This window comes from Cydia fagiglandana, chromosome Z (assembly GCF_963556715.1).
Source record: "Cydia fagiglandana chromosome Z, ilCydFagi1.1, whole genome shotgun sequence".
NCBI classification, from domain to species: domain Eukaryota; kingdom Metazoa; phylum Arthropoda; class Insecta; order Lepidoptera; family Tortricidae; genus Cydia; species Cydia fagiglandana.
Window position 1 is genome coordinate 29,640,964 of NC_085959.1, and position 23,694 is coordinate 29,664,657.

The window sequence follows — 23,694 nt, forward strand, 5'->3', positions numbered from 1 at the left end:
GGATAGGGGCTTTCGATCGTCGGTGGTGTGGTGAAACACCTGTCTAAGACGATATATTCATTAAAAGTATTTAAAAGTAAGTAAATACAATTTGAAATCAGAAATCATTTATTTTCTTTTAAGATTTTAAAGGTTTTTTTTAACTTTTCTTACATACATTTTAATTACTGTTCTCACATGTTTGACACTATTATAACACCAATAAGTATTGGTAAAGAAGACAATGATACAGTTTCAACGTTAAACACTAAAGATGTTTCTATTTATATCTATTATCATCATAATCCACTTTTATATGTTTTACTAAGTATTAAAGGCTTGCTACACGGTCGCCGACAAGCCTTCTAACCGTCTGACCTTGGTCTGTCCTTGGTCAGTTTTGGTCAAATTTTGTTGGTAACAACTGTCTACACGGTCCGGGACCGGCCAAGGCCACGCGGTCTGGGGGCTTGTCGGCGACCGTGTAGCAAGCCTTTTAGGTACAAGGGTAGTATTCCACCTATCCAATTTATCTGTATAATATATATTGTTATTGTTTTATGTAATAAATGTTATTGTCTCACTCTCTCACTAAGCAAAATGTGGATGTGAATGTGGATGGAATGCACATTGGACCAAGAAATTGGACAGGTGGAATACTAACCTAAGGCGAATACATTATTTACTTAAAGATGTTGGAAACGTTATATCAGATTTGATTTGTTTACATTTCAAACGTAATTAGACTTATTAACTATATTCTAAAACATGAAATAAGCCGTACATAATTTATACTCCGGTAAATGTTCACAGGAGACACAACACTTATATAGTTACACCAAGAAAAATCTGCAGCGATTTTGATAGCCCACGCAGTGCAAGTGCTATTATACGTCATAATTTCATAGACGGATGACGTTTAAAATGACACTTGCACTGCGTGGGCTATCAAAATCGCTGCAGACTTCTTTCGGTCTGACTATAAAACGATGCCCGATATGACCCCGCAAGTTGAATTTTTATATTATAAAACTTATCATCCTTTTGGATACATGATACATGGTCTAGGGTACCTCCGTTTTACTGTCCATTCAAAATATTCAAATACTATGGAGATTGCGAAAGAATTCTGCTACACAAGTAAGGTTCCTATCCTACCTACTATACTATAAGGTAACTATAGTCGCACCAATCGCAAAAAGTCTGCAGCGGATTTGATAGCCCACGCAGCGTGTTATTTATACGTCATTATTTCATAGAAGTTTGACATTTAAAATGACACTTGCACTGCGTGGGCTATCAAAATCGCTGCAGACTTTTTACGGTTTGACTCTATCCAATTTCTTTGTCCAAAGTGTATTTTTTGTGATCAATGTGTGCACATTTTGAGACGCACTGACATTGGACCAAGAAATGGGACAGGTGAATTACCACCCTAAAATAGTATAGTTATTTTATATCACTAGATTCACTAGCAATACAATGTGTGACGCCATTTCATCCAGCCCCTCTTGCCAGACTGTAGTCAACGCTCAGGGCCCTTACTATGATGTCCTTATTGCGATTCTGTTTAGGACCTAAACTGAATCACAATAAAAACATCATGGTAAGGCCCCAGTCGTGTCAGTTGCGTTAATATCTAGGTTTTTCCCCCGATGGGCTGCGTTTTCGCTTAGCTTAAGTAAGACCAGAGGATCTCCTGGATACTTTCTTTTAGAGCACTCGTGAACAATGTGGGAAATGGACTGTACAGGTGCGATCTTATGCCAAGAAGGTTTTTCGGTCTGGCGTCCTGAAAGAGTAATCTACCCTCAAAGATGTAATTCAACTTTGAGGGTAGATTACTCCTAAACTCTTTTATTAAGGGGCATTAAGTGAATTAATATATAACGGAAAACCAGCCCGCAAAATAATAAGCTTCTTATAAATACAAATCTTAGTTTGATTGGTAGGTAAATATGGTAAGACAAGAAAGGAACCTTCGTGGCGCGTTATTTACAATAATAATATATACATAAACATAAATACTACATGTTGTTATGATTTTAAAACGAAGTCCTTTATACGTTTCCAACACACGTAGGACCCAAGGATCGACCTAGGCGTAGCAAATACAGTTCAACTCCACTATTGCGCTGCGTCTTCGTGATAAATAATGTTATGATGCATAAGTGCTTATATTGCGTATTCATGGAATCAGTATGGTCGTTCCTTAAATTATGTATGTACTTTTTTTTTAATCAATACACACAATCGGTAATATCCGAGCTAAAATTGAGCTGTTTAGAGCTATTTATTTAGTTATAACAGATGGCTTGTTTTTCGTAACATTTTAGGTTATACTTTATTCAATAACTACTTATCCTCCTAAGGCCCAGTCAAACAAATTAAAAATTCAGAAATTTCCACTGAAATTTGAATCTTTATTGCAGGGAATAGAGTTGATTTTGGTTCTGTTTGAAAATTGAACGAAATAATCAAACTGCGACTCTGTTCCAATTGAATATGATTTAAATTTCATCGAACTGAATAAGTACTATAGGTAGGACCTTGGGCCTTAGGGGGTTATGGGTATTAAAAATATTGCAACAGTAGCTTGCAATTTTGTTAAAAATTAAAGGAATAATTTAAAGTACTTATTAATTAATGACGAATTAGAATAAACATATTTGTGAAACTAGCGATAAAGAAATTAAACTCGAAATTTCACTTACCCTTAGCCATAGGGCTTCTAAAATTTTTACTTTCGCAATTTCCTGATTACCTCCCATAAATCCTATAATACGCATTATCATATTCAACTGGGAAGATGCATTATGACATAATTACCTACCTTCGCGGCGTCACGATTACAATGGTACAGTCTGTCCGTTATTCTAAGATCAAGTACGCCATAGTAAATGTATGGCATAGCATTCGACATCACCAAAAGGATATTGATTTAGTTAATTAATATAATTCTATACATATTTAAACAAAGTTCGTGTTGCTGTTCGCCAAACAGGAAAACCCGTAACAAATAAAAACAATTTAACTTCAAAGTAATCCTATGTTCTATGATATAAGAACTAATACAAAAAATTTTATTCTTATTAACACTTGGTTGAAGTAATTTAGATTTTACACACAGCACACATCAGTTAGTCAACGCCACATTGTTATTGTATGTCGCGGGAAAGTTGGTCACTACGAATAACAAACATTTATTGTGACAGTTAGATGGATTCAACAAAATTGTCGCATTTAAATAAAATGATTGAGAAACGCTTATAACCTAAGTACATCATAAAACTAAGAAACTCGGTTCCGATGTGGAACTCACATTGTGAAATCAATATAAACTCAAATTGGCTATACAGTAATACTATTCGTTTTACGTTACAATTATCAAGAATCTATTTTACGCTTCTGTGTCAGCATCTTCAGCGGAATTGTGTTCTTTGCTCGACTGAAAAACAATACAATGAGACTAATTACGTAAATTAATGTGAACATTTACCTATAATAACTCTCAATGTACATTTAAATAAATACGGCTGTACATGCTAGGAAACCAATGTAAGCTATAAAAAAATCATCGTTGCATATACGAGATTGTGTAGGAGTGTAAAGTTGGAGAAGGAAGGCCACAAATAGATCGCACTGGAGAGACTTCGCTGGCCCAATATTACAGGGTTCTACGTTTCACCTTTATCGAACAGAAATTTGAACATTGTCATAGTGATATTAAGTTTAATTTCGACTATCTTGAAAATGTAACATGGAACCCTGTAATGGCTCCTCTACACGATGGGCCAGCGCCGACCACTCCAAAGGACGCATTTATGCGTTAGAGGTAGCAAGTGATATTTCTATCTCATTCTACCACATGGCTGCGTCCCTCGGAGTGGCCGGCACTGGCCCATCGTGTAGAGAAGCCATAATATTGGGCCAGCGACTTGCTTAACCAGGCTAAGGCCCACCCGCGGCTGTAATGCCTCAGATGATGATGGAACGCTATTGTGGCGGAATGGCACATTGAATCGAGATAAAAGGTTAAGTGGCTTACCTCGCAACTCTCGTAGAACTGCATCGCTGTCTCACTGTCGGGGAAGGCGAGCGTGACGGTGGTGTCGAGCGGGTCGTTGCTGGTGTAGTCGGTGCCGGACCAGCTGCACGTGGCGTCCGACACCTGCCCGGATACACGTAACACATTACTAACTATACTAGTGCAATGGCTACCTAGTATTATGCCGTTCTAGATAATATTTACACTGATCAATGAAATGTTACAAATTTGTGGTAAAAATAGTATGAAGATAAATATTGAAATTAACATGGCGTCGACAATTTCATGTCTACACGATTTGTTATGTTTTTAGGGTTCCGTACCCAAAGGGTAAAACGGGACCCTATTACTAAGACTTCGCTGTCCGTCCGTCCGTCCGTCCGTCTGTCTGTCACCAGGCTGTATCTCACGAACCGTGATAGCTAGACAGTTGAAATTTTCACAGATGATGTATTTCTGTTGCCGCTATAACAAATACTAAAAAACCGGGCAAGTGCGAGTCGGACTCGCGCACGAAGGGTTCCGTACCATAATGCAAAAAAAAAAACAAAAAAAAAAGCAAAAAAAAAACGGTCACCCATCCAAGTACTGACCACTCCCGACATTGCTTAACTTTGGTCAAAAATCACGTTTGTTGTATGGGAGCCCCATTTAAATCTTTATTTTATTCTGTTTTTAGTATTTGTTGTTATAGCGGCAACAGAAATACATCTGTGAAAATTTCAACTGTCTAGCTATCACGGTTCGTGAGATACAGCCTGGTGACAGACGGACGGACGGACGGACGGACGGACAGCGAAGTCTTAGTAATAGGGTCCCGTTTTACCCTTTGGGTACGGAACCCTAAAAACAGAATAAAATAAAGATTTAAGTGGGGCTCCCACACAGCAAACGTGATTTTTGACCAAAGTTAAGCAACGTCGGGCGTGGTCAGTACTTGGATGGGTGACCGTTTTCTTTTTGCATTTTTTCCCGTTTTTTTTTGCTTTATGGTACGGAACCCTTCGTGCGCGAGTCCGACTCGCACTTGCCCGGTTTTTTAGAATAGCGTCCCGCCCCGGCTTAGATCGGGTTAACAAATTATATACGTAAACCTTCCTCACGAATCCCTCTATTGATAGGTGAAAACCGCATGAAAATCCGTGTTTTTGAGTTTATCGCGAACAAACAAACATACAAACACACAAACAGACAGACGCGACGGGAACTTTGTATTATAAGGTGTAGTGATTATGATTTCTTAAGATAAGAACTATCCCTAATTGCTAAAAGGGCATTCTTTTTTATTATTAAACACCTTTACTGCTATTTACGTATATAAATGTTTATCTTATAAAATGACCGGTAGGGTGCTAGTGTATTAGTTACCTGAAAGTCAGTCTCGTCATGTATGAGCATATCGGCCAGCAGCTCGCCCGTGGCCATGTTGGTGAGCTGGATCTTGGGCGCGCACATGGCGTGGTCGAACAGCACCTGCACGTGCGCCTGCGCGCACGCCGTCACCGCGCTGCCCTGCGCCACCTCCGCCTCGCAGTCACATGTGAAGTACGTGCCGGATTCCTCATCCTGTCACATACGCTCCGTTAAACCCCACCGTAACGTCGACAATTCAATAAACGGTCACAAAATACAATTAAAGTGCTAGATTGAAGTCTTTGAGCATCAAACACAAACAGTAACAAAACATGAAAACGAATAACAAACCAAAATATCGTGACACAAAATCATCCACCATAAGACAACAAAACCTTCATGATCTGCGACACAGGAACTTAGTATCGAAAATAAAACTATTTAGTCACGTTTCAACTCGCACTACTTTTTGCAGCGTTAACTTTTTCGCAACTTAGATTTAGGACTACTTGCCAGAGTAAAAATTTTACAACTTAGAATAACCTATCCAGTGACATACCGCTTGCCCTTCTTAGAGGATATAACCAACGGAGACGCCATGTCTATAATTTTCGGTACAAAATATAGTGCGTCAAGCAAATCTTGTCAGTAGCAATGTAAAGCAAACTAAAGTAGGGCAACACTCAAAGAGTAGTATTGCGCTAAGAAAAGCAGCAATGTACAATGTACATCGAACCAAAACTTTTTTTCCGCTGAGCGCGCCTTGTCACGTACGTCAATTCAAATTGTCACTCGCGGATTCTCTATTGAAAATGTTTGAAATTTAAAACTGATTTACGGACAATTTAAAAGCGGTGTGTGATGTTGATAAAAATGATTACCTAATTTGAAGATCTCAAAATAAAATTGTAAGTGGACTATGCCGTTAAACAAGAATGTATGAATAAAATCATTGCTTCAGCAGGTAGATGTCATACTGGATTTTCATATTTTATTAGATTTCTCAGTTGGCACTGTAGGCATTGTAGGCACCTTAGCTTTAATTAAGCACAGTCTTGTTTAATATATTGGTATTTAATGGTGACACAGCAGAAATATTCTTGAAATAGAATCGATTCAGAATATAAACATTGTAAACCATTTGTAAACAAACAAGATGATGGCTGTCATTCACGATCCACATTCCACAGATAAAACACAGATGACACGCGATTTTCGAATTATTGGAACACAGTGTTGCTAACCCGCGATTTTTCAAATTTGCCGCCGTTTGCTACTGACAAGATTTGCTTGACCCAGTATAGTCTGCCGTTTTTTGCGGGGGAGAGGCACACTAAATGTATAGGTACGTCATGTCAGATAAACGTCAGTCCATACATGTGGTTGACCATTGGCCGCCTATTTTCGACAGAGGGGAACGCCTGTTAATGACCACTCCGTTTGGTTATATTCTCTAAGTTGCCCTTATTGGTCAAATGAACCAATTAGCCCACCCTCCTTTGTATCTTCCTTCATATATACAAACATTTACCTCATTATAGTAGGTATCGTAGTCATCGCCTTGGTAATAATCTTGCTCGTGTTCGTAATCTTCCGCTTCTTCGTCGTTCGCCTCTTGATCTGGCTCCACATCGTGGAAGAGAACACGTTTCGTCACTTCTCGTTCAGCGGACTCCGTTTTAGGCTGTTCAGTGGCCTCGACAGTTTGACGGTCAGTTTTCATTGCTAAAGCATTATCAGCGCGTGCGCTGTCTTGTAGATGTTTAGGTAACCTTAATAAAGCCATGCCTTTAGGCTTCTCTTCCACCTCCTTTTCCTTTCTTACGGCCTGCGCTGCTGCAGCTTGTAATTTCTAAAAAAAGCCGCACTTAAATAAATAAATATTATAGGGCAATTATACACATATCGACCTATTTCCACAGTAGGTAAGTTCAATAACATCAATAAGGCTTGTGTTGTGGGTACTAGACGACAATACATATAATATATATAGTCATATACATAGAAATAAATACTTATATACATAGAAAATATCCATAACTCGGGAACAAATATTTGTGATAAACACAAAAATAAATGCCCTTACCAGGATTCGAACCGGAGACCTGCTTTGTAGGCCGAGTCACTACCGACTAGGCTAGGGTAATCGATAGTACCAATAATTGAATTAAATGGATAGGATATACTATGTTACAAAATTATAGATATGCCTTAAAATACGACATAACACTCAGACTTACCCGTACGCATTCCTTGACTTTATCGAAGAATTCAGTGGCCATATCCATAGTCTTAAACCGCACCGCAAGCGTCTCCTGGTCCCCGGCGGGGTTCTCCGCGTAGTTGCGCCCGGCCCACGTCCACGCGCGATCGCTCTTGCTCATCGGCAGCAACTCCAGGTCCATGAAGATAAGCATGTTCAGCACAGCCTTGTGTACCTGGATCACCAAAACAAATTAAAATATAAGCAAATTATAATACATACTTGTTACACCTCCATGTTAGATTTGCATAAATTTTTTTGTATTTAATCCATTTTAGACTGTATCTTATTTAATTTTAAATTAAATAATATACATAATTATGTAAACAAAGACAACATTTAAAAGTACACATACCTGTTCACGTCTAAAAAGCAGTCGGTAAGTCTTTTTCACAGGGTGATACAATATTTTTAGCTCTCCAACGCCTCGTTCCTTCCATTCGCGAGTAGCGTCATTGTATCTGAACAGCTTACAACGCATTCCAAACAACTTTTCCTGGTATGACAGAATACATTGGTATTTAGTACAGATAATGTGTTACAAACAACAGTATGCTCGCATTAAGATAAAATTTACAACGAACATACAGAATATGGAAATACTGTATTAAGCACATGTATTAATTTTTGTAAATGACACAGGGATACAAAAGTTGGTCATACCTCGTCCTCCTCGCCCGTGGTCACGGTTATTTTGTCGGGCAGAGGGACAATGGGCTCGTAATGCGGGTCGTACTCTTCCTCCGCGCCGTTGCCGGTCTCCACCTCGTTGTCTGCATCGCTGGAACTCTTTGTTTTCGGCGCCTGTACGAACAACTGCTGACCAGCACCTTCCCATTTGAAATCAGGGTTTTCTGAAAACAATATCGTCGTACAGTGAATGAAAACAAAAAAAGATCGCAGTGGGTCGAAAAGTTCCCGTGTTAACGTTTTTGTTGTTCATATTAGATAACAATATACATATAAATCGTTAAATTTGCAACTAGTGATACAAAAACATTCTCTGAGCAACACCGGCTTCCCGTCACAACACGCACCGCCATAGGTATAATCGTACCTATGCTTCGGCAGAGGGGAGATAGTATGAATGCAGGCTCCCTTCCCGGGGTGGCTTGAAGAATACATTCGATTATAAATATACGCAAGAAAATTTGGATAGTATAACAGACAGATTCTATGTAAGTAGAAGTTAAAAAGGAGTGTCTAATCGCGAAATATGTTTAAATTTAAACAGTTAATACTTACTTTGGAACTTTAGTTCAGGTTGGCTTTTAAAAGCATCAAAAGACAATAAACTATCTGAGCCTAAGATTTTCGGGGCAGGATCAGGTTTGTTTTTGTCTTCTTTTGGTGTATTTAATAGTTTGACAAGCTCACTCTTACAGTCTTCTGACGCTTTAGAGTCAGTTTTAGGATCAAAGCTCCAAGTACTCTTGCCATTTCCAAAATAATTTGGTGTATCTACCGAAGCGAATGCTGATGTTTGATCAGATTTAACCGCGTCGTTTGTCCTGACAAATATGTTGCTATCATTTTGATTAAATAAATTAAAAGGTTTTTGATTCGTCATACCACTCGAAAACCCAAATATTGATTTTCCATCTGGCTTTTGGCTGTCATTTAGTTTGACATTACCGGTTGCCCCGAATACAGACTTCACCTCACTATTGCTGTTATTATTTGGTTTAAACCCAAACAATGTTGAATTGTTTGACGACAAGTTCGAGTTTGCAGTAGCAAATATTGATTTAGGATCTGATTCCGTTCCACTAGTAGTGCTAGTTTGCGACCCAGGGAGAATAGAAGAGTTGAGCATTGGTGGTCTGAATATTGAACTGGAGTTGTCTGCAGAAACGAATTTCGGTTTTTGAATAATTTCATTTGTAGAATTGGCTGATTGTGAAAAAGCAGGCTGTTCAACAGAGTTGGCAGTTTTAGTTTTATTTACTTTATCTGGACTAAAGACAGTATTATTTTCCGTGGGTATCTTAAGGGGACTAGAGAACGTTGTCGGAGCAGTAAAAGCACTTAGGATAAGGTTACTCTTTGAGGTTTGGGGTGTCGAATCTTTGCTGTCGTCACAACCACGGCAACCACGACAGGGGTCCTTATTTTTATATAAGAAGAAATTCTCTGGTAACATTAGTTCCAGTGCTTTTTTCTTTTCCTCCGTGTTGGACTGTGTTTCAGTAATAAATTCCACATCATCATTGTCATTTTTAACAGAAATATTTTGATTTTGTTGTGATTCATTAGTATTCTCGTGTCTTGCTTTGTCCACGGCATCTTTAAACTGCATGGCAATTTCTTTCGTTTTGAACTTCAAGCAAAAACGTTGTACAGTTAATTCTCCTTCGCTGAAATCATTAGCAGCGAATATCCAATTTTTTTCGTCTTTAAGGTTGTAAGTTATATCTGGAGTCAGCGCATGATTTAAACATATCTTGAAGACTTGCTCACGCCTCATAACGACCCTAAAAAACACTTTTGGTTAGTAAATGATTTATTTACCGAGTTTATAGTTTATTTAACATTCATATTGATTATTGTTTGAAAATATTATACATTGAACGTAATATTACCTCAATTTGGATGTATGTTTGTGCTTTAAGATTTTTACTATACCAAGTCCTCTTTCTTTCCATTCACCAGAAACAAATATCAACAATTTCGCTCTGTGTGCAAAAAGCTCATCTTCATCTTCTTCACCTGTTACAACTTTCACCTGTACACAAAAAAATATTTTAATATAAATTCTATATATCAGAATTCACACACATTGATTAGTGATTACTATTAGTGCGACTTCGTACCTTCGTTCGTACCTTGTGTTACATAGTAGTAAATGTATGAACCTACTAAACACTTATCAATGTGTAAACAGGCCAATAGATGTCCCCCACCTATTTTAGGATACTGCGTTATGTCTACCATAAATGTACCTGACGTCAGAATGCTAAGGTGGATTGTCAATTAGCGCGAACTTGAGCATCCCGACTGTGATACGATACATACATCGCTATCGCGGGAGCAATTACCATTTGACAGTACAGAAAGATTACGTATTATGATAAGTAATAACAGAAATGACATTTGTTACGATCCGCATTTATTTATATCTACAGGTTACGAGGTAATGGTAGAAAAAGATAGCATTTTAGTCATAGATTACAAAAATAAAATAATAAGGAAATATGTTTAGGTATATAAAAATACATCGCTGGATTATCAAATCGATAAGTTGACATGTAAGAAAGCATTTAAACAGTGTAAGACAAATTTATTTCAAATTCTCAAGTGAAAACCGAATGCTAAATATGAAGAACAGAATAGGGTAATTCGCCTAAACTAAAAATGAAGTCTATTAACCTATAAATAGAGTTAATTTTAGTATAAAATTATTTCTGTTTATAGGTGAATAGAATCATCAGAAGCATCATTGGGTGGCCAGCTGGCGAATTACCCTATTTTGTCTATAAAAAAAAAACTTTTTGTTGTGTGTTCTTTGACCGATTTGATTTCGCTACCGCGATAACGACGTAAAAATATAAGAGCATAAAATAAATGTAAACATAAAAACTATTTACAAAAAGTAGTTGAGTGATATTAAATAATGATTTTAATCAAATTTTAATATTGCTTACCTTATCGGGCAAAGGTATGATTGGAGTAATATGTATGTGGTGTCCTTCATCTTCGGAGGCATACTCGTTGCCGTCGCTCTCTTCCCCATTGCCTTTTTTAGGTGACTTAGCAGGGCTCTTAGCTTTAATTTGAGTTTTTGGCTTGAACACAAAATCGAAAGTTGCTGTTTCATTTGGTTTTTGAGGGGTTGGCAATAAGGCTGGTTTTTCTTTTGGTGTTAATGTTGATGTCTGGACGGCATCACTAGTTTTGAACGTCCCTAGTGTTAAAACATTACTTACAGAACTTGTGTCATTCTTAGGTAAATTATCAGTGGATTTCACTTGAAGGTTTGCGGGGATGCCAAAATTGAATTTATGAGCACCAGTACCGTCGAAAATAGAAGTAGTATTTGCCTTCTGTTCATTGCTATTGCTTGTTGGTGGAATGCCAAAGTTAAATTTGTGGGTTGAAAACGTAGTGCTGGCGGCGATGGGCTTACTTGCTGCATTGGGATCTTTCGGGCTATTGCATGCACAGCAGGTATCTATTCCACCTTCATTTCTAACAAAACATTGTTTGCATTCCCATGTTCCAGCTGCAGGTTTAAACATGTCTCCCCATGATGATTTAACTTGTGCATTAGACACTTTTTGTTCTGAGACCTGAACTGGATTGGATTGTTGGGGAATACCAAATTTAAATTTAACTTCGTTGTTAGGTGCTTTGATCTCTGTGGTTTTTGTGTTTGCTGTAGCACTGCCTGGATTCTTCGGGCTGTTACACGCGGGACAGATTTCGACATTGGCTTCATTCCGAACTAAACATTCCTTACATTCCCAAGAACCTTGCTTGGGTTTGAATTTATCGCCCCAATTAGAATTTGCTGGTTTGTTTACAATAGTAGTTCCACTTTGGGAATTTTGTTTGGCCGCATTAAGTTCTTCTTTAGCTGCCTTGGAGTCGTCTCTTAATTTCGATTGAGCAGTTTTTACGACATCAATAAAATCATTACAAGCTTGTACTGTTTTAAAACGTAGACAAAAGGTTTCAGGTGTGAGCTCACCCTCGGAAAAGTCTTGAGCACACCATGTGACTGCTTTGTCAACATTGGGCATTTTCTGGAATGTCATTGCTTTTGTAACAGCATGGTTGCAGCAAACTTTCATAACTTGCTCTCTTCTCATCAAAAGGCGCAATTTTTGCGGGTTGTCCTTATTTACGAGGATTTTTATATTACCGAGACCGCGTTCCTTCCATTCTTTAGCAACGAAGCGTAACAACTTGGCTCTGTGTTCAAATAGAACAATTTCATCTTCTTCGCCAGTCTTCGTGTCTACTAATGCTGGCAAAGGCACAACAGGTGTGAACTCGCCTGTCGGCTCGTATTCTTCTACTGTATCCGAAGTATTCAATTTGTCCGTTATCTCAACATTTTGCACTGATGTATTAGAACTGTTAGTTTGCGCACTGGAAGTACTGAACAGATTGCTAAATGGTGAAGAAGCAGGTCCAGTTTTGAAATTCAAGCCACTAAACACATTAACTTTGTTTGATGGCGTTATTTCTACATTTTTTCCAGAGGGCTTTGTATCTTCAATTGTTTTAAACGCCGGTGTACTACTGAAAGTGAAACCACCGAATACTGTCTTAGCAGGTTGTGAATTATTGGCTGGAGTTGATTTAAAATCTATTGTTTTAGCACCATCAGTTTTTGTACCTGTTTTATCAGATTTGCTTGAAGTTAGGTTTACCGGGGTTTCTGATCCTGCACTCAATGCATCTGTCGTAGTAGCCTCTGATCTAGCTTTTTCGAAGGTTTCGTAAAATTGTCGCGCTATGTCAGCTGTTTTGAATCTGACACAGAACTTTTCTAGCACAAGGGTTTCATCTGCAAAATCATTTGCTACCCAAAAGTACGCTTTTGTTTCATTCTTCATAGGTTTGATTTCCATGTAGGATGTTATAGCATGATTAGCGCAAATCTTATGAATTTGTTCTCGCCTCATGAGCACTCGAACTTTTCCAGTGGTTTTATGTTTAAGTAATTTCATGTCACCAAGACCTCTTTCTTTCCACTGATTGTCGATAAACCGATATAGTTTTGCCCTAGCCGAAAAAATAACAGTTTCATCTTCTTCTCCAGTTGTAACTTTTACTTCTGCTGGTAGAGGTATGATAGGCTTGAAATCCGGACATGGATCGTAATTATCGATCGACGTGTTACTTTTTTCAGATAATGTTCTAGATTTGTTATGGCTGTCATTGGCTGCACCAATCGAAACTTCTTCATTTAAGCTAGTGTTGCCAAGTTTTGGCGAAAACGATATAGAAGTCGTAGAATGAGAGTTGGTGTTTGGGGTGGAATCTTTGAATACCGTGTTTTGAGTCCAATTTGAAGATTCCATGTTAGGACTTGTTTTATTTCCAAGTGATGGAAAACCAAAAGCTGTAGTAGGTTCTGTTGCAGGCATTTGTATTTGATAATTATGAGGAATACCTTTGATGTGCTTTGGTGGAACTGTTACACTAAGTACTGGCGCTGGGGTAGTAGTGGGCGTCGGCAATGGTTCTGATGATGTTATTGCAACATTAGCTGGTAAAGAACGTGGACTATCCTTGGGTATGACATTTTGCGTCATAATTGATGTGACTGGGGCCGTTGAATGAGGTACTGGTACAGTGGAAGCTGCAACTGTGGCTGTCACTGAAGCCTGTACAGGAATAACTGGTACCGCTGTCTGTTGAGCTAGATGCGCTACATCTAAATACATTTGGTCGGGGTTTGTGAAAACGCCTGGATAGTTAACTTGCGGTCTGGCTGCATCAAATATTGGGGGTGCTCCAGGCACTGATGACGGTTGGGAAAATTGCGAATATAAATTGAATAAATTCTGACCATAAAGTTGGAAGGGATTTGGTGGCACAGTGAATGGCGGTATAAGGCGCTGATTAAATGGAGGCATAACTTGCTGAGCAGTAAAGGGCAACTGTGCTGCAAAAGTGGACGCGGTTTCATTTGTAGCGTATCCCTCATCGAGGTTAAACAATTCGTTTTCATTAATAGTCTGTTCAGAAACTTTCTTAATTTTACTTATGTCCTTCTTTAGCTCCGTTATTTGTTTTTTCAACTCAGTAACTTCTTTACACTCCTTTCTGCACTCATTAATTTGATCTTTCACTTGATCTACAGAAATTTTCAGCAAAGTAAATTGATCGATGGTGTTTTGCATATTTGAATTTATTGTACTTATAATTTGATTTCCCACAATTCGATTTTCTTCAAAAACACTCCTTGCGAGGTCAATAAGGTCATTGATGGCTGCAGTGTCTCGTTTTAGCAAACTGGATTTCAGTTTATCATTTGGTTCTAGAAAATGTTGATCACAATGAACATTGGGAATTGATGTAGGTCCCATACTCAAGTGTGATAACCGTTTTGGGGTAGAGCTGAAATTGCGCGAAAAGTGTGATTGACTTTTAAGAGGGACATCTTCGTTGCCATGTATAGAGAAATACTCATCAGAAGAATTCTTGACATGTTTATCAGCTGCTCCGGCGGACCATTCATTTAGATGGAGGTCTAATTCATTTATTAATTCTTCAGTTTCTATGAGAAGCATATGGTTTAATTTATTCTCTGGATCTTTCAGTTTATAATGGGCTTCGTAAGCGTATTTTTGGGCCTTTGATAACAATGACTGATACTTTGAGTTAGACTCATCGTTAGCATTGCTTTGTGAATATTTATTTTCGTTCAATGCCATTTTTTTATAAGCAACACTGAGATGATACAGACCCTGTGCACTTTTCAATGGTGACAATAACTCGATTGCCTTTTCATATTCGTCGTTATTTAACTCATAGAGTGCCACATATAATTTACATTCTTCAAGTAAAGAGTTAGTATCTTTTGGCAGCAGACTCAGCTTTTCAAACATTCGGTTTTCAGATCTTGGAACTGCATCAGTGCTCTTTTTCTCCAATAGATTTATAGCTGATGTATAGTAAAGAACTGCTCGCAATTCCCAACTGTGTTTATCATCAATATCTGTTATAAGTTTAGCTCGGTTACTGAATATGCGACCTAGATCACACAGAAGTTCTGGCTCTATCCCGTGATTGTCGACACATCTTACAATTTCTATGCCGCGACTGAGAGTCACGCGAATATCGGTCATTTCTGCCCCCAATTCATTTTGACTAAACTTATAAGCACAGTCCCACCACTTCATTTGAGACAAAGGACACAGTAAATCTGTAATATTAGCAGGTAGCGTTTTTGGCTTATCTGATGGAACGCCAGAATCTCGCTGTTGGCGAGACGTCAAGGCTGCACAGTAAAGAAATGCATAGACATCCATTTGACATAAACTTTCTGGGCCACAATTTGCGTCATTTTGAACTGCCAGGGGAAGCATGTCAAAAATTGTTAATTTAAACTGTGAAAATTCTTTGTATTTAGACAAAAGCCACACAAAATGATGAAGAGAATTTCCATATGCTCTCTGAGCTTCTTCATCATGGACTTCGACTTCACTTCGTTTAGGTAAAATCAGGGCAGGCGCGTCAAAAGATGTTGAGACCAAATGTGAAGTATTTATTTTTTCTAAATGATATCTGCTCGAGAATATCTTTCCGTATAACTTATCTCTCCAATGTATGCCAGAGCAATTTTGTGAAATGCGATCTAAGAAAGATTGACTTTTATCATTGAAATTAGATAGCAGATAATGTCCAGATTGTGAACACCTGTATGACCCTTCAGAATACCAGCGCCGTACAGCTTTCTGTTGCATTTCTGGAGCAGAAGTAACCCAGCTAGCTGAGACATCTGCAACTGAGGAATGCCAGGCCATTAACATCAAAGGCTCAGCATCTCTAGCCGCATCTCGCCAGCTGTGTGTCGCTCCACGCTTGAGCAATAATGTTGCTGCTATGAAGGCAAATTGGCTACGGTGATGTTTTAGAAGACCAGCATGAAATTCGCCATGACCAGGATTACTCCCAGCTTTAGCAACTCTCTCTATAGCTTGATCGTAAATATGAAGTAGCTCTGTAGACTCAAAAATACTTCTGTCTTTGTGGCCTAAGGTCTGGGTTATACTCAAAACACACATTCGTTCAGTGACTGTCAATAAAAGCACCTGAAAGAGCCAATCATTGTTGTTCCGGGGATTACATTTTAGAATCTGTGCAACTGTCTCATACCAATCAAAGTTATTATTGAAGTTGTTCTCTCCAAACTCTACATTGCAACTATGGGTAAATGCTTCTTCAATATTATTATTTTTCAAATAAAATTTCAGTAGACGAATGTGTAGCAGAACGTCCTTGGGCCTTACAGCCAATTCTTCTAACAGCAGATCAACCAGTGCCTGTGGGTCTGGATTGGCCATAGACAATAACTTTTCACGTAGTTGAAAGGTAACAGGATGTTTGGGAAACATTTTTTCTGCTTTTTCACACCAGTATTTAGCGCGACCAGGATCAGTGCTTTCTTTATCATCAGCCAAAATTTCACAAACTAAAACAATAAGAATGCAATTATTATTAATATTAATGATAATATACTTCATTCATATGATTCCTTAGTCAATAATTTTTGGTCTGACTGCCGCGGGGGCTGCAATTTATATGCTTTGGTATGTGTATCAATCACGCCGTCAAAGTAAAGTACTAAGTTCGTACACGTAAAGGGGTGATGATTCGTATGTACACCCAAGGCCAAAAGTATGGAAACAACGTTGTCTCATGTATCCATCTTTGTTGTATATTTGTATCCTAAAATTTGCATTGGGCAACCACAAAATATTAAAAATTCCCGCTACATATCAAAATATCCTAAAATATTGACGAAAAGATAAAAAAAAGTTAGGTCAAAGATGATAGTTGAGGACAGTCTTTTCAAAAGGGCTTATTTCTCTATGGACACCATACGAAAATCCTCCTCTCTATCATATCCAGCATGTAATTTACTATTCAAATGTTCTATTATTAATTTTACCATATTGTTTTCAAATCGTCAATTAATAATATAAAATGAAACTTTTCTATCAAAGTATAAGCTTGTTTCCATACTTTTGGCCTTGGGTGTAGTTGGATGGGTCTAAGAAACATTTTTTTTAATTTCTTAAAATAAGAAAGTGTCCATTCTAATATTTCTTATTAATTAAGTTATTAAAATAGTTAATGGATCTATCACCAAAATGGAATCGCCTAATAATAGTAATTTTCAGTAAAGAAGAAGGAAGTTCGAGAAAATTTTGTTACTTAACAATTGCCTAACTTGTTGAAAAAATAACTTTAAGATAAATTTCTACAAGTAGTACATTTGTTGACGTGTTTTAAATACACCATATTTTTTTTAAATTTTTATTGAATATTTAATACCTTTAAAATTATATTTAATGTTACGTAATCGCTTTTTCACACCACACGCGTTTGCCGAAAATGAGGCGCGGATGGTTCTGTTCAGCATAGAATAAAAAGTATAAATAATGGAGATACCGTTCTGCAAGTATGGAATGTTGTATTGGAAATATCCTCCTCTTTTAAAATATTAAGTTTGGTTTCATAAATATTAAAACTTTTTGAGATATTGGGGAAATAAAAAATAACTACTTTTCCCCCCTTTTATTGTTTACATGGTGTGTCTGACCATTGGGCTTTAAATCCAGGGCTTGATTTTACTCGCTAAACTGAGCTACTTTTATTATGGGACCAACTCTAAAATCGGGGAAAATTTTTTGGCTTTTCCATAGAAAACGTCGACATCTGATCAGCCAAAATGTATGAAAAAGTAAAAAAAATTTCGAGATTTCGGGGTTGGTGCCTAGTAGCTCAGTTTAGCGAGTAGAATCGAGCGCTGGATTTAAAGCCCCATGGTCAGACACACACTGTATAACTTTTGATATTTTTTGTGTGCTTAATACACGCTTCGAATACATTTTTTTAGGCATCATGACGAATCTAATGAGGTATCACACGTATTTTTAGGAGTATATCTCTATTTTTCACCGTTTTCAGGATCTCAAACAGACTAAATTGCAAACTTCTTTGATTTATTCTTATTGAAACTGAAAGTTCGACACCTGACAATGGCGCATGGCACACTGCATACGATTGGCACTTCCCTCCAATGTTTGAGCAAGACTAGGGCGTGATTATGAATGCAGAACACACTGAATTTCTAACATCTACTCTAGTTTGAATTGCATACACATTTAAGTTCCTAAAAAAGCATGTTAATTTGCCATCATACCAGGGGTTAAAGAGTGACCCAGGAGAATAACCCTGGCAATGACAATGAGTGACTATAAAAAGTTGATTCAACATTTGATTTGATATTTATTGAAATCAAATTTTACAGCATTACAGCTAACACCAATGCACTGTAAAATAAATATGGAATCAATATGTTATATTATGGTACCATATAACATAACTAAAGTTCAAAACATTAGTATTTGCATTCGCATAGCATAGCCATTAATTTATTTTTAAAACTAAAAGAATAGATGATACCTATTTTTTACCAACTTCAATTCCAAGAATTTTTGTTTATATACCATATTCATATCTCATATATTCGTATTCATACAGTATATTCACTGGTAATTCCAATCCCTATCATCCATCCATATTTTTTTAATAAGGATGGATCTGTTATACTTTATTTAATAGGCCCATAAATTAATTTAAAAAAAAGAAGCAATGTCTAGTCGTCCAGACCTCAATGGGTAAAAATATTTATGATGTTGATATTGATACTCTTACTTTTCTGTACAATTAGTTTTATACATATAAAATATCGTTTATTTAGTACAATTTAACATGATTTTTTGGGGTTCATAATAATCATTGTCTTCAGAAATATAAACCATTATCAGTACCACAAAACCACTATGGTTGCAGTTGCTGTTTTACTTATCTAATGTTTCGAGTTGCAGGGCAGTGCATGAATGCTCTTGAGATAAACCTTTTCAATAGAGGTATATGATAATTATTTACATCAATAGATAGTCAATATCTCTGAATAAAATAACTGACATATATAGCTATAATTATCGACATATGGCTAGTACTCAAAATAATTCTGTCCCTATAAACATGACTGCTACATTTACATGTCCGATAGCGGCGTATGATTATGTCTTATGTAAAGAATGAACAGATAACTACAATAAAACCCACCTAATACAATCGTGTTTAATATGATTTCCCACATACCTAAGGTTGCCTCCAGAAACTCGCGAACTAAATTGACAGGTCAATGTGCACAAATGATACCACAGTTTGGCCAGTGCTGTACATATCGATAATTTCAAAAAAGTTTGAATTAGAGAATATCGCGAGAATTCACCGCTAGCGGCGCTACTGTTGCGCGGTCAGTTAAAATGTATCTTTAAGTAATTTAAATTATTTTACAAATGTTACTTGGTAGTTATTTCGAAAATTGTGCAATTTTATAGTAATCGATACAAGGATATTGGATTAACATATTGTAGGTAATTAAATAAATATTTTATTTTATTTGTTAGGAAAACTTACAGCTGGAGTAACAAGTTGTAGGTGATAACATAGAAACAGTGATTTTGGCTCAAAATACAAATAAGGCCGACCCAGACGGGAAAATAAGATAAGATTTTTCATTTATTTTGTGTGGTGTGGACGTAAAAAATAAATCGTCTCGGTGATCCCTATTGCTTCGATTGTAAAGAAGACCAGGGGGCCGATTTTTGAAATTCGACCATTCGATTTCGTGTATTTCGTTAATTAATATCCCCACTACTAGGCATTTAAATTCTACGAATAGAAATGAAATCGAGTGTTCAATACCACTAGATTCCAAATTTTTGTCGCTCGTATCTCAAAAATTAGCATTTCGCCGTTTTCCATCGATTTTCGAGTGACGAAATCGAACGATCGAAATTCAAAAATCGGCCCCCAGTCCCTAAACTGGACATTCAAGTTGACAATTAGATCAGAATTTAAATACAGTTAGACCAAAAAAGTCTGCTGCGATTTTAATAGCCCACGCAGTGCAAGTATAATTTTAAACGTCAATATTCTATGAAATTATGACGTATTAAATAACAGTTGCACTGCGTGGGCTATCATAATCGCTGCAGTCTTTTCTTGGTCTAACTTTAATTATCGATCAATCTCATCTACCGGTCACATTGTAAAAAATTAAATCACCACTTTTAGATTTATGGCGACAACCGCGAGCTCTTGATATAAACAACTTGCCCCCAAACCTGCATATTAAGAGCCAACAGGAGTGGTCATATCGCCATACAAACGTACTCGACTGTTTCCTCCGTGGGTTTTGATGCAAGAGCAATGATTTTTTCAATACAGATTAGTATTGTCAATATCTGTGTCGGACCGTTTTGCTTTTTTTGATATTTTTGCTTTTTAAGGCGCTTAGAGCCTTTCAAAAATGGCAAAAATGGCCTCATTGACTATGCCGCAATGAGAGGCGTAATATTCAAAACTGATATCAATTAACCAAAAAAGCAAAGCGGTCCGGCATAGATAATTTCATAATCATTTAGATTTCCAAATTTGGTTACGAGTGGTTAAGTTTTGGAGGAGGAAACAGTCGAGTACGAAACCTCGATTTTTGAGATCTTTACGCAGGATTTTTCGCCTTGTCCTTATCGCACTAGTTTTAAGAGCCGCTTCCGTTAGCGAGATGGGTATATTTACCTAAAATATTTAAAACTCAGCTCTTGTTTCGTCTTAACATTGAAATTTGTCAGTTTCATATCCGCACCTCCTGATTTGATTGGTAACGTCACAATCTTCCAATCGAATCAACCACTTTTCTCGTCACATTCATACAAATCGAAATCGTTTGTGACCCGTTTATAATTATCACATGGGTAGTAAGTGCATCTTACTTATCGATATCATTTTATCGACATATACCCCTGCCTATTTTTTCTTTGCTATTCCTGGTATCATTTTATTTGTCAAACTCATGTCAATTTAGTTCGCGAGTTTCTGGAGGCAACTGTAATATGCCAGTCTCTGCAACTGTTTATAACAAGTATTTTGCATAGATTTAAGAATTTTCTTAGTATTGATTTAATTATTTTTCATAATCTTTACACAATGATAAATTGATATAACAACCCAATTAAACCTAACAAAAGCATACTAAATCTTCCACATAACTAGAAGATTGCTGTTGTCTGTGTTAGTGATTGCATGGTGTTTTCTGGTCAAAAGTAGCTTAATTTTGGGATTAAATTAAATTTAAGTATTTAATTAATAATTACTTAACATAATAATCACTCACAAACTGCTCTAGGCCTAAAAAGAGATGGTTGGTAAAAAATATTATGGCTCTCTTGTTAAACAATATCTTTTTACCAACCACCTCAGATAAGTAGTAGTCTCTTAAGGTACTACTCGTTGGATACTTAAGATTTTAATAGGATAATGCTATCCTATTTCAAATAATCTGCACAGCACACAAAATTAAATATAACAATGGAGAGACTGTTTTGATTCTACTTGTCATGTGAGACTTATTGATTCAAAGGCAAAATGTAAATAAAATATCAACAACCAAGGCCAAAAACTAATGCTTCATAAAATATTGCCTAAGCTTTAAATATAGAGGTTGCCATTGCAGGTGAGCATAATTATAAATAATAAGTCTTTGCAAACACACTTGTAGTACTTACTGTTCAAGACTAAACTGTTCTGCGTAGGGCATAGTTCATATGATGTTTTAAACTCCTCCAATGCCTTTTTCGTCTTTCCTAACTTCTGCAATGCTTGTCCGAGGAGGGCATGTGCTGCTGCGTTCGAGCTGTGTACATGTAGATATTGTTCCACATATCTGCAGCAGTTAGCATAATCCCCCACTTCAAAATACAGCCGCCCAATTGAATAGCCCCGAGAAGTGAACTGAAATATAATAAAAATCCTAGTGTAATACACGTCATTTCACTTGAAACATCATAATCCCGTCCGTTGATGGAACCGCTCTTACCTCTTTCAATGATAATTTTGATATTAAACTCTCCACGTGGGCATCAATATCCTTTTTCGTTCTATACATTTCCACGACCAAACACCGAGTTATTTATATTCTGAAACCGCGAATTAAACATAGACGAAAGAAAGCGCATGGAGCAAAGATGCGGTAAAGGTCTTCGTCATTCCGGTATCTCAAGTGAAAAGGGTAATGTGTTCAGGGTTGCCTGATCATAATTTAATTTACCATTGAGGCATGCTAAAAAAAATATTATATCATATAATTTATATGCCTAGAAACTTTATACGACTAGAATTAAGACTATACGTTTGATGAAGAATATTAGCATTGTTTGGTATATAATTAAATATATATTTATTCATCTGTGAAACCGATACAAGGGCCACAGATAAGTTCTTCAATCCCACGATGTAAGAAAACAAAGCATTAGAAAAAGCCATAAAAAAATTACGCAAATGAAAATCACTTACTTTTGAAAACCCCATACAATCTGAGGAGAACGAACTATATTTACCATTTACCGTAATTTAAACATAAAAGTAAGTAAGGATTTACCCATAGCAACTATTAGCCATTAAATATTAATGATTCATGAATTGTAATTAACTTGAACACACAAAATAATTGGCAGATAAAAATCTTCCACTAATCTTTCGGATTCAAAGAAATTATAATGACTACGATTTGATTTACCCTTTAGATCGTCGTAATTTCAAACTGGCAATGTTTGACTTTTTCTGGAATGTTTGCAATAATAATTTCGCTTGTGCATTTTGAATAAAATACGTTATGCTACTTAAAGCTAGTGCTACACGATTACAGATTTATTTTTAGCTTGAATAAAAACTGTATAGGGATTCATTATTTAGTTTCTACCTAGAATTTATGCTGAAGTTATCATAACCAACATAATATTTGGTGTATGATGTGTAATGGGTGCAACCTACAGTACAAGTACAGTATTACAAGTTTCTGTTTGATCCAACGGTTGAATGGTAGAGAATGTATATAAGGCATTAAGTCTGCCATTTTTACAATTACAATTTTTTTTTACAATTTCATTAGTGATTATTATAGTCTTTGTTCATTATTATGTGTAAATAAGTATAATAAATAGTAGAATGGTACTTTCCGAACTATTTTACTATTATTTTACAACCTTGTTGCGTCCATACGTCTATTAAGCCCCCCATTCACACTACTACCTTGTAGTCCGCCTCGTAGTCCGCCTCGTTTGGTATATAGGACTGTGTATGGGAGTTGCGGACTACGTGCCGTCCTACAAACCCAAGTAGGATGCCTCTTGGGTCCTATGGATCCTGCAAGCCCCGCCCACCGCTGTAGTCCGCCGCGTAGGATTGTGTGTGGGTTGTCGTCCTACGTTGCGGACTACCGTGTTTGACGTAT

The 23,694-nt window shown here is 36.9% G+C and overlaps 1 protein-coding gene across 1 annotated transcript; it reads right to left on the reverse strand.

Annotated features, from left to right (window-relative positions):
• Positions 1-152: 152 nt before the first annotated feature.
• Positions 153-22,464, reverse strand: LOC134678078 (E3 SUMO-protein ligase RanBP2-like). Its single transcript, XM_063536522.1, has 12 exons — positions 22,282-22,464; positions 21,971-22,196; positions 11,288-16,794; positions 10,226-10,368; positions 8,889-10,117; positions 8,307-8,497; positions 7,999-8,139; positions 7,621-7,818; positions 6,912-7,232; positions 5,396-5,593; positions 4,028-4,150; positions 153-3,427 (listed from the first exon to the last, which is right to left on the reverse strand). Exons 1-12 carry the CDS (start codon positions 22,348-22,350, stop codon positions 3,380-3,382), a joined length of 8,394 nt encoding a protein of 2,797 aa, XP_063392592.1. The 5' UTR covers positions 22,351-22,464; the 3' UTR covers positions 153-3,379.
• Between the last annotated feature and the right edge of the window lie 1,230 nt (positions 22,465-23,694).

Excerpts from the sequence above, each read along its gene's own strand:
- LOC134678078 (XM_063536522.1), bottom strand. The coding sequence starts at position 22,350 with ATGTATAGAACGAAAAAGGATATTGATGCCCACGTGGAGAGTTTAATA. Across the intron at positions 8,140-8,306 it reads CCACGGGCGAGGAGGACGAG|GAAAAGTTGTTTGGAATGCG; the intron begins GTATGACCAACT and ends CTGTCATACCAG. Across the intron at positions 5,594-6,911 it reads ACGATACCTACTATAATGAG|GATGAGGAATCCGGCACGTA; the intron begins GTAAATGTTTGT and ends CGTATGTGACAG.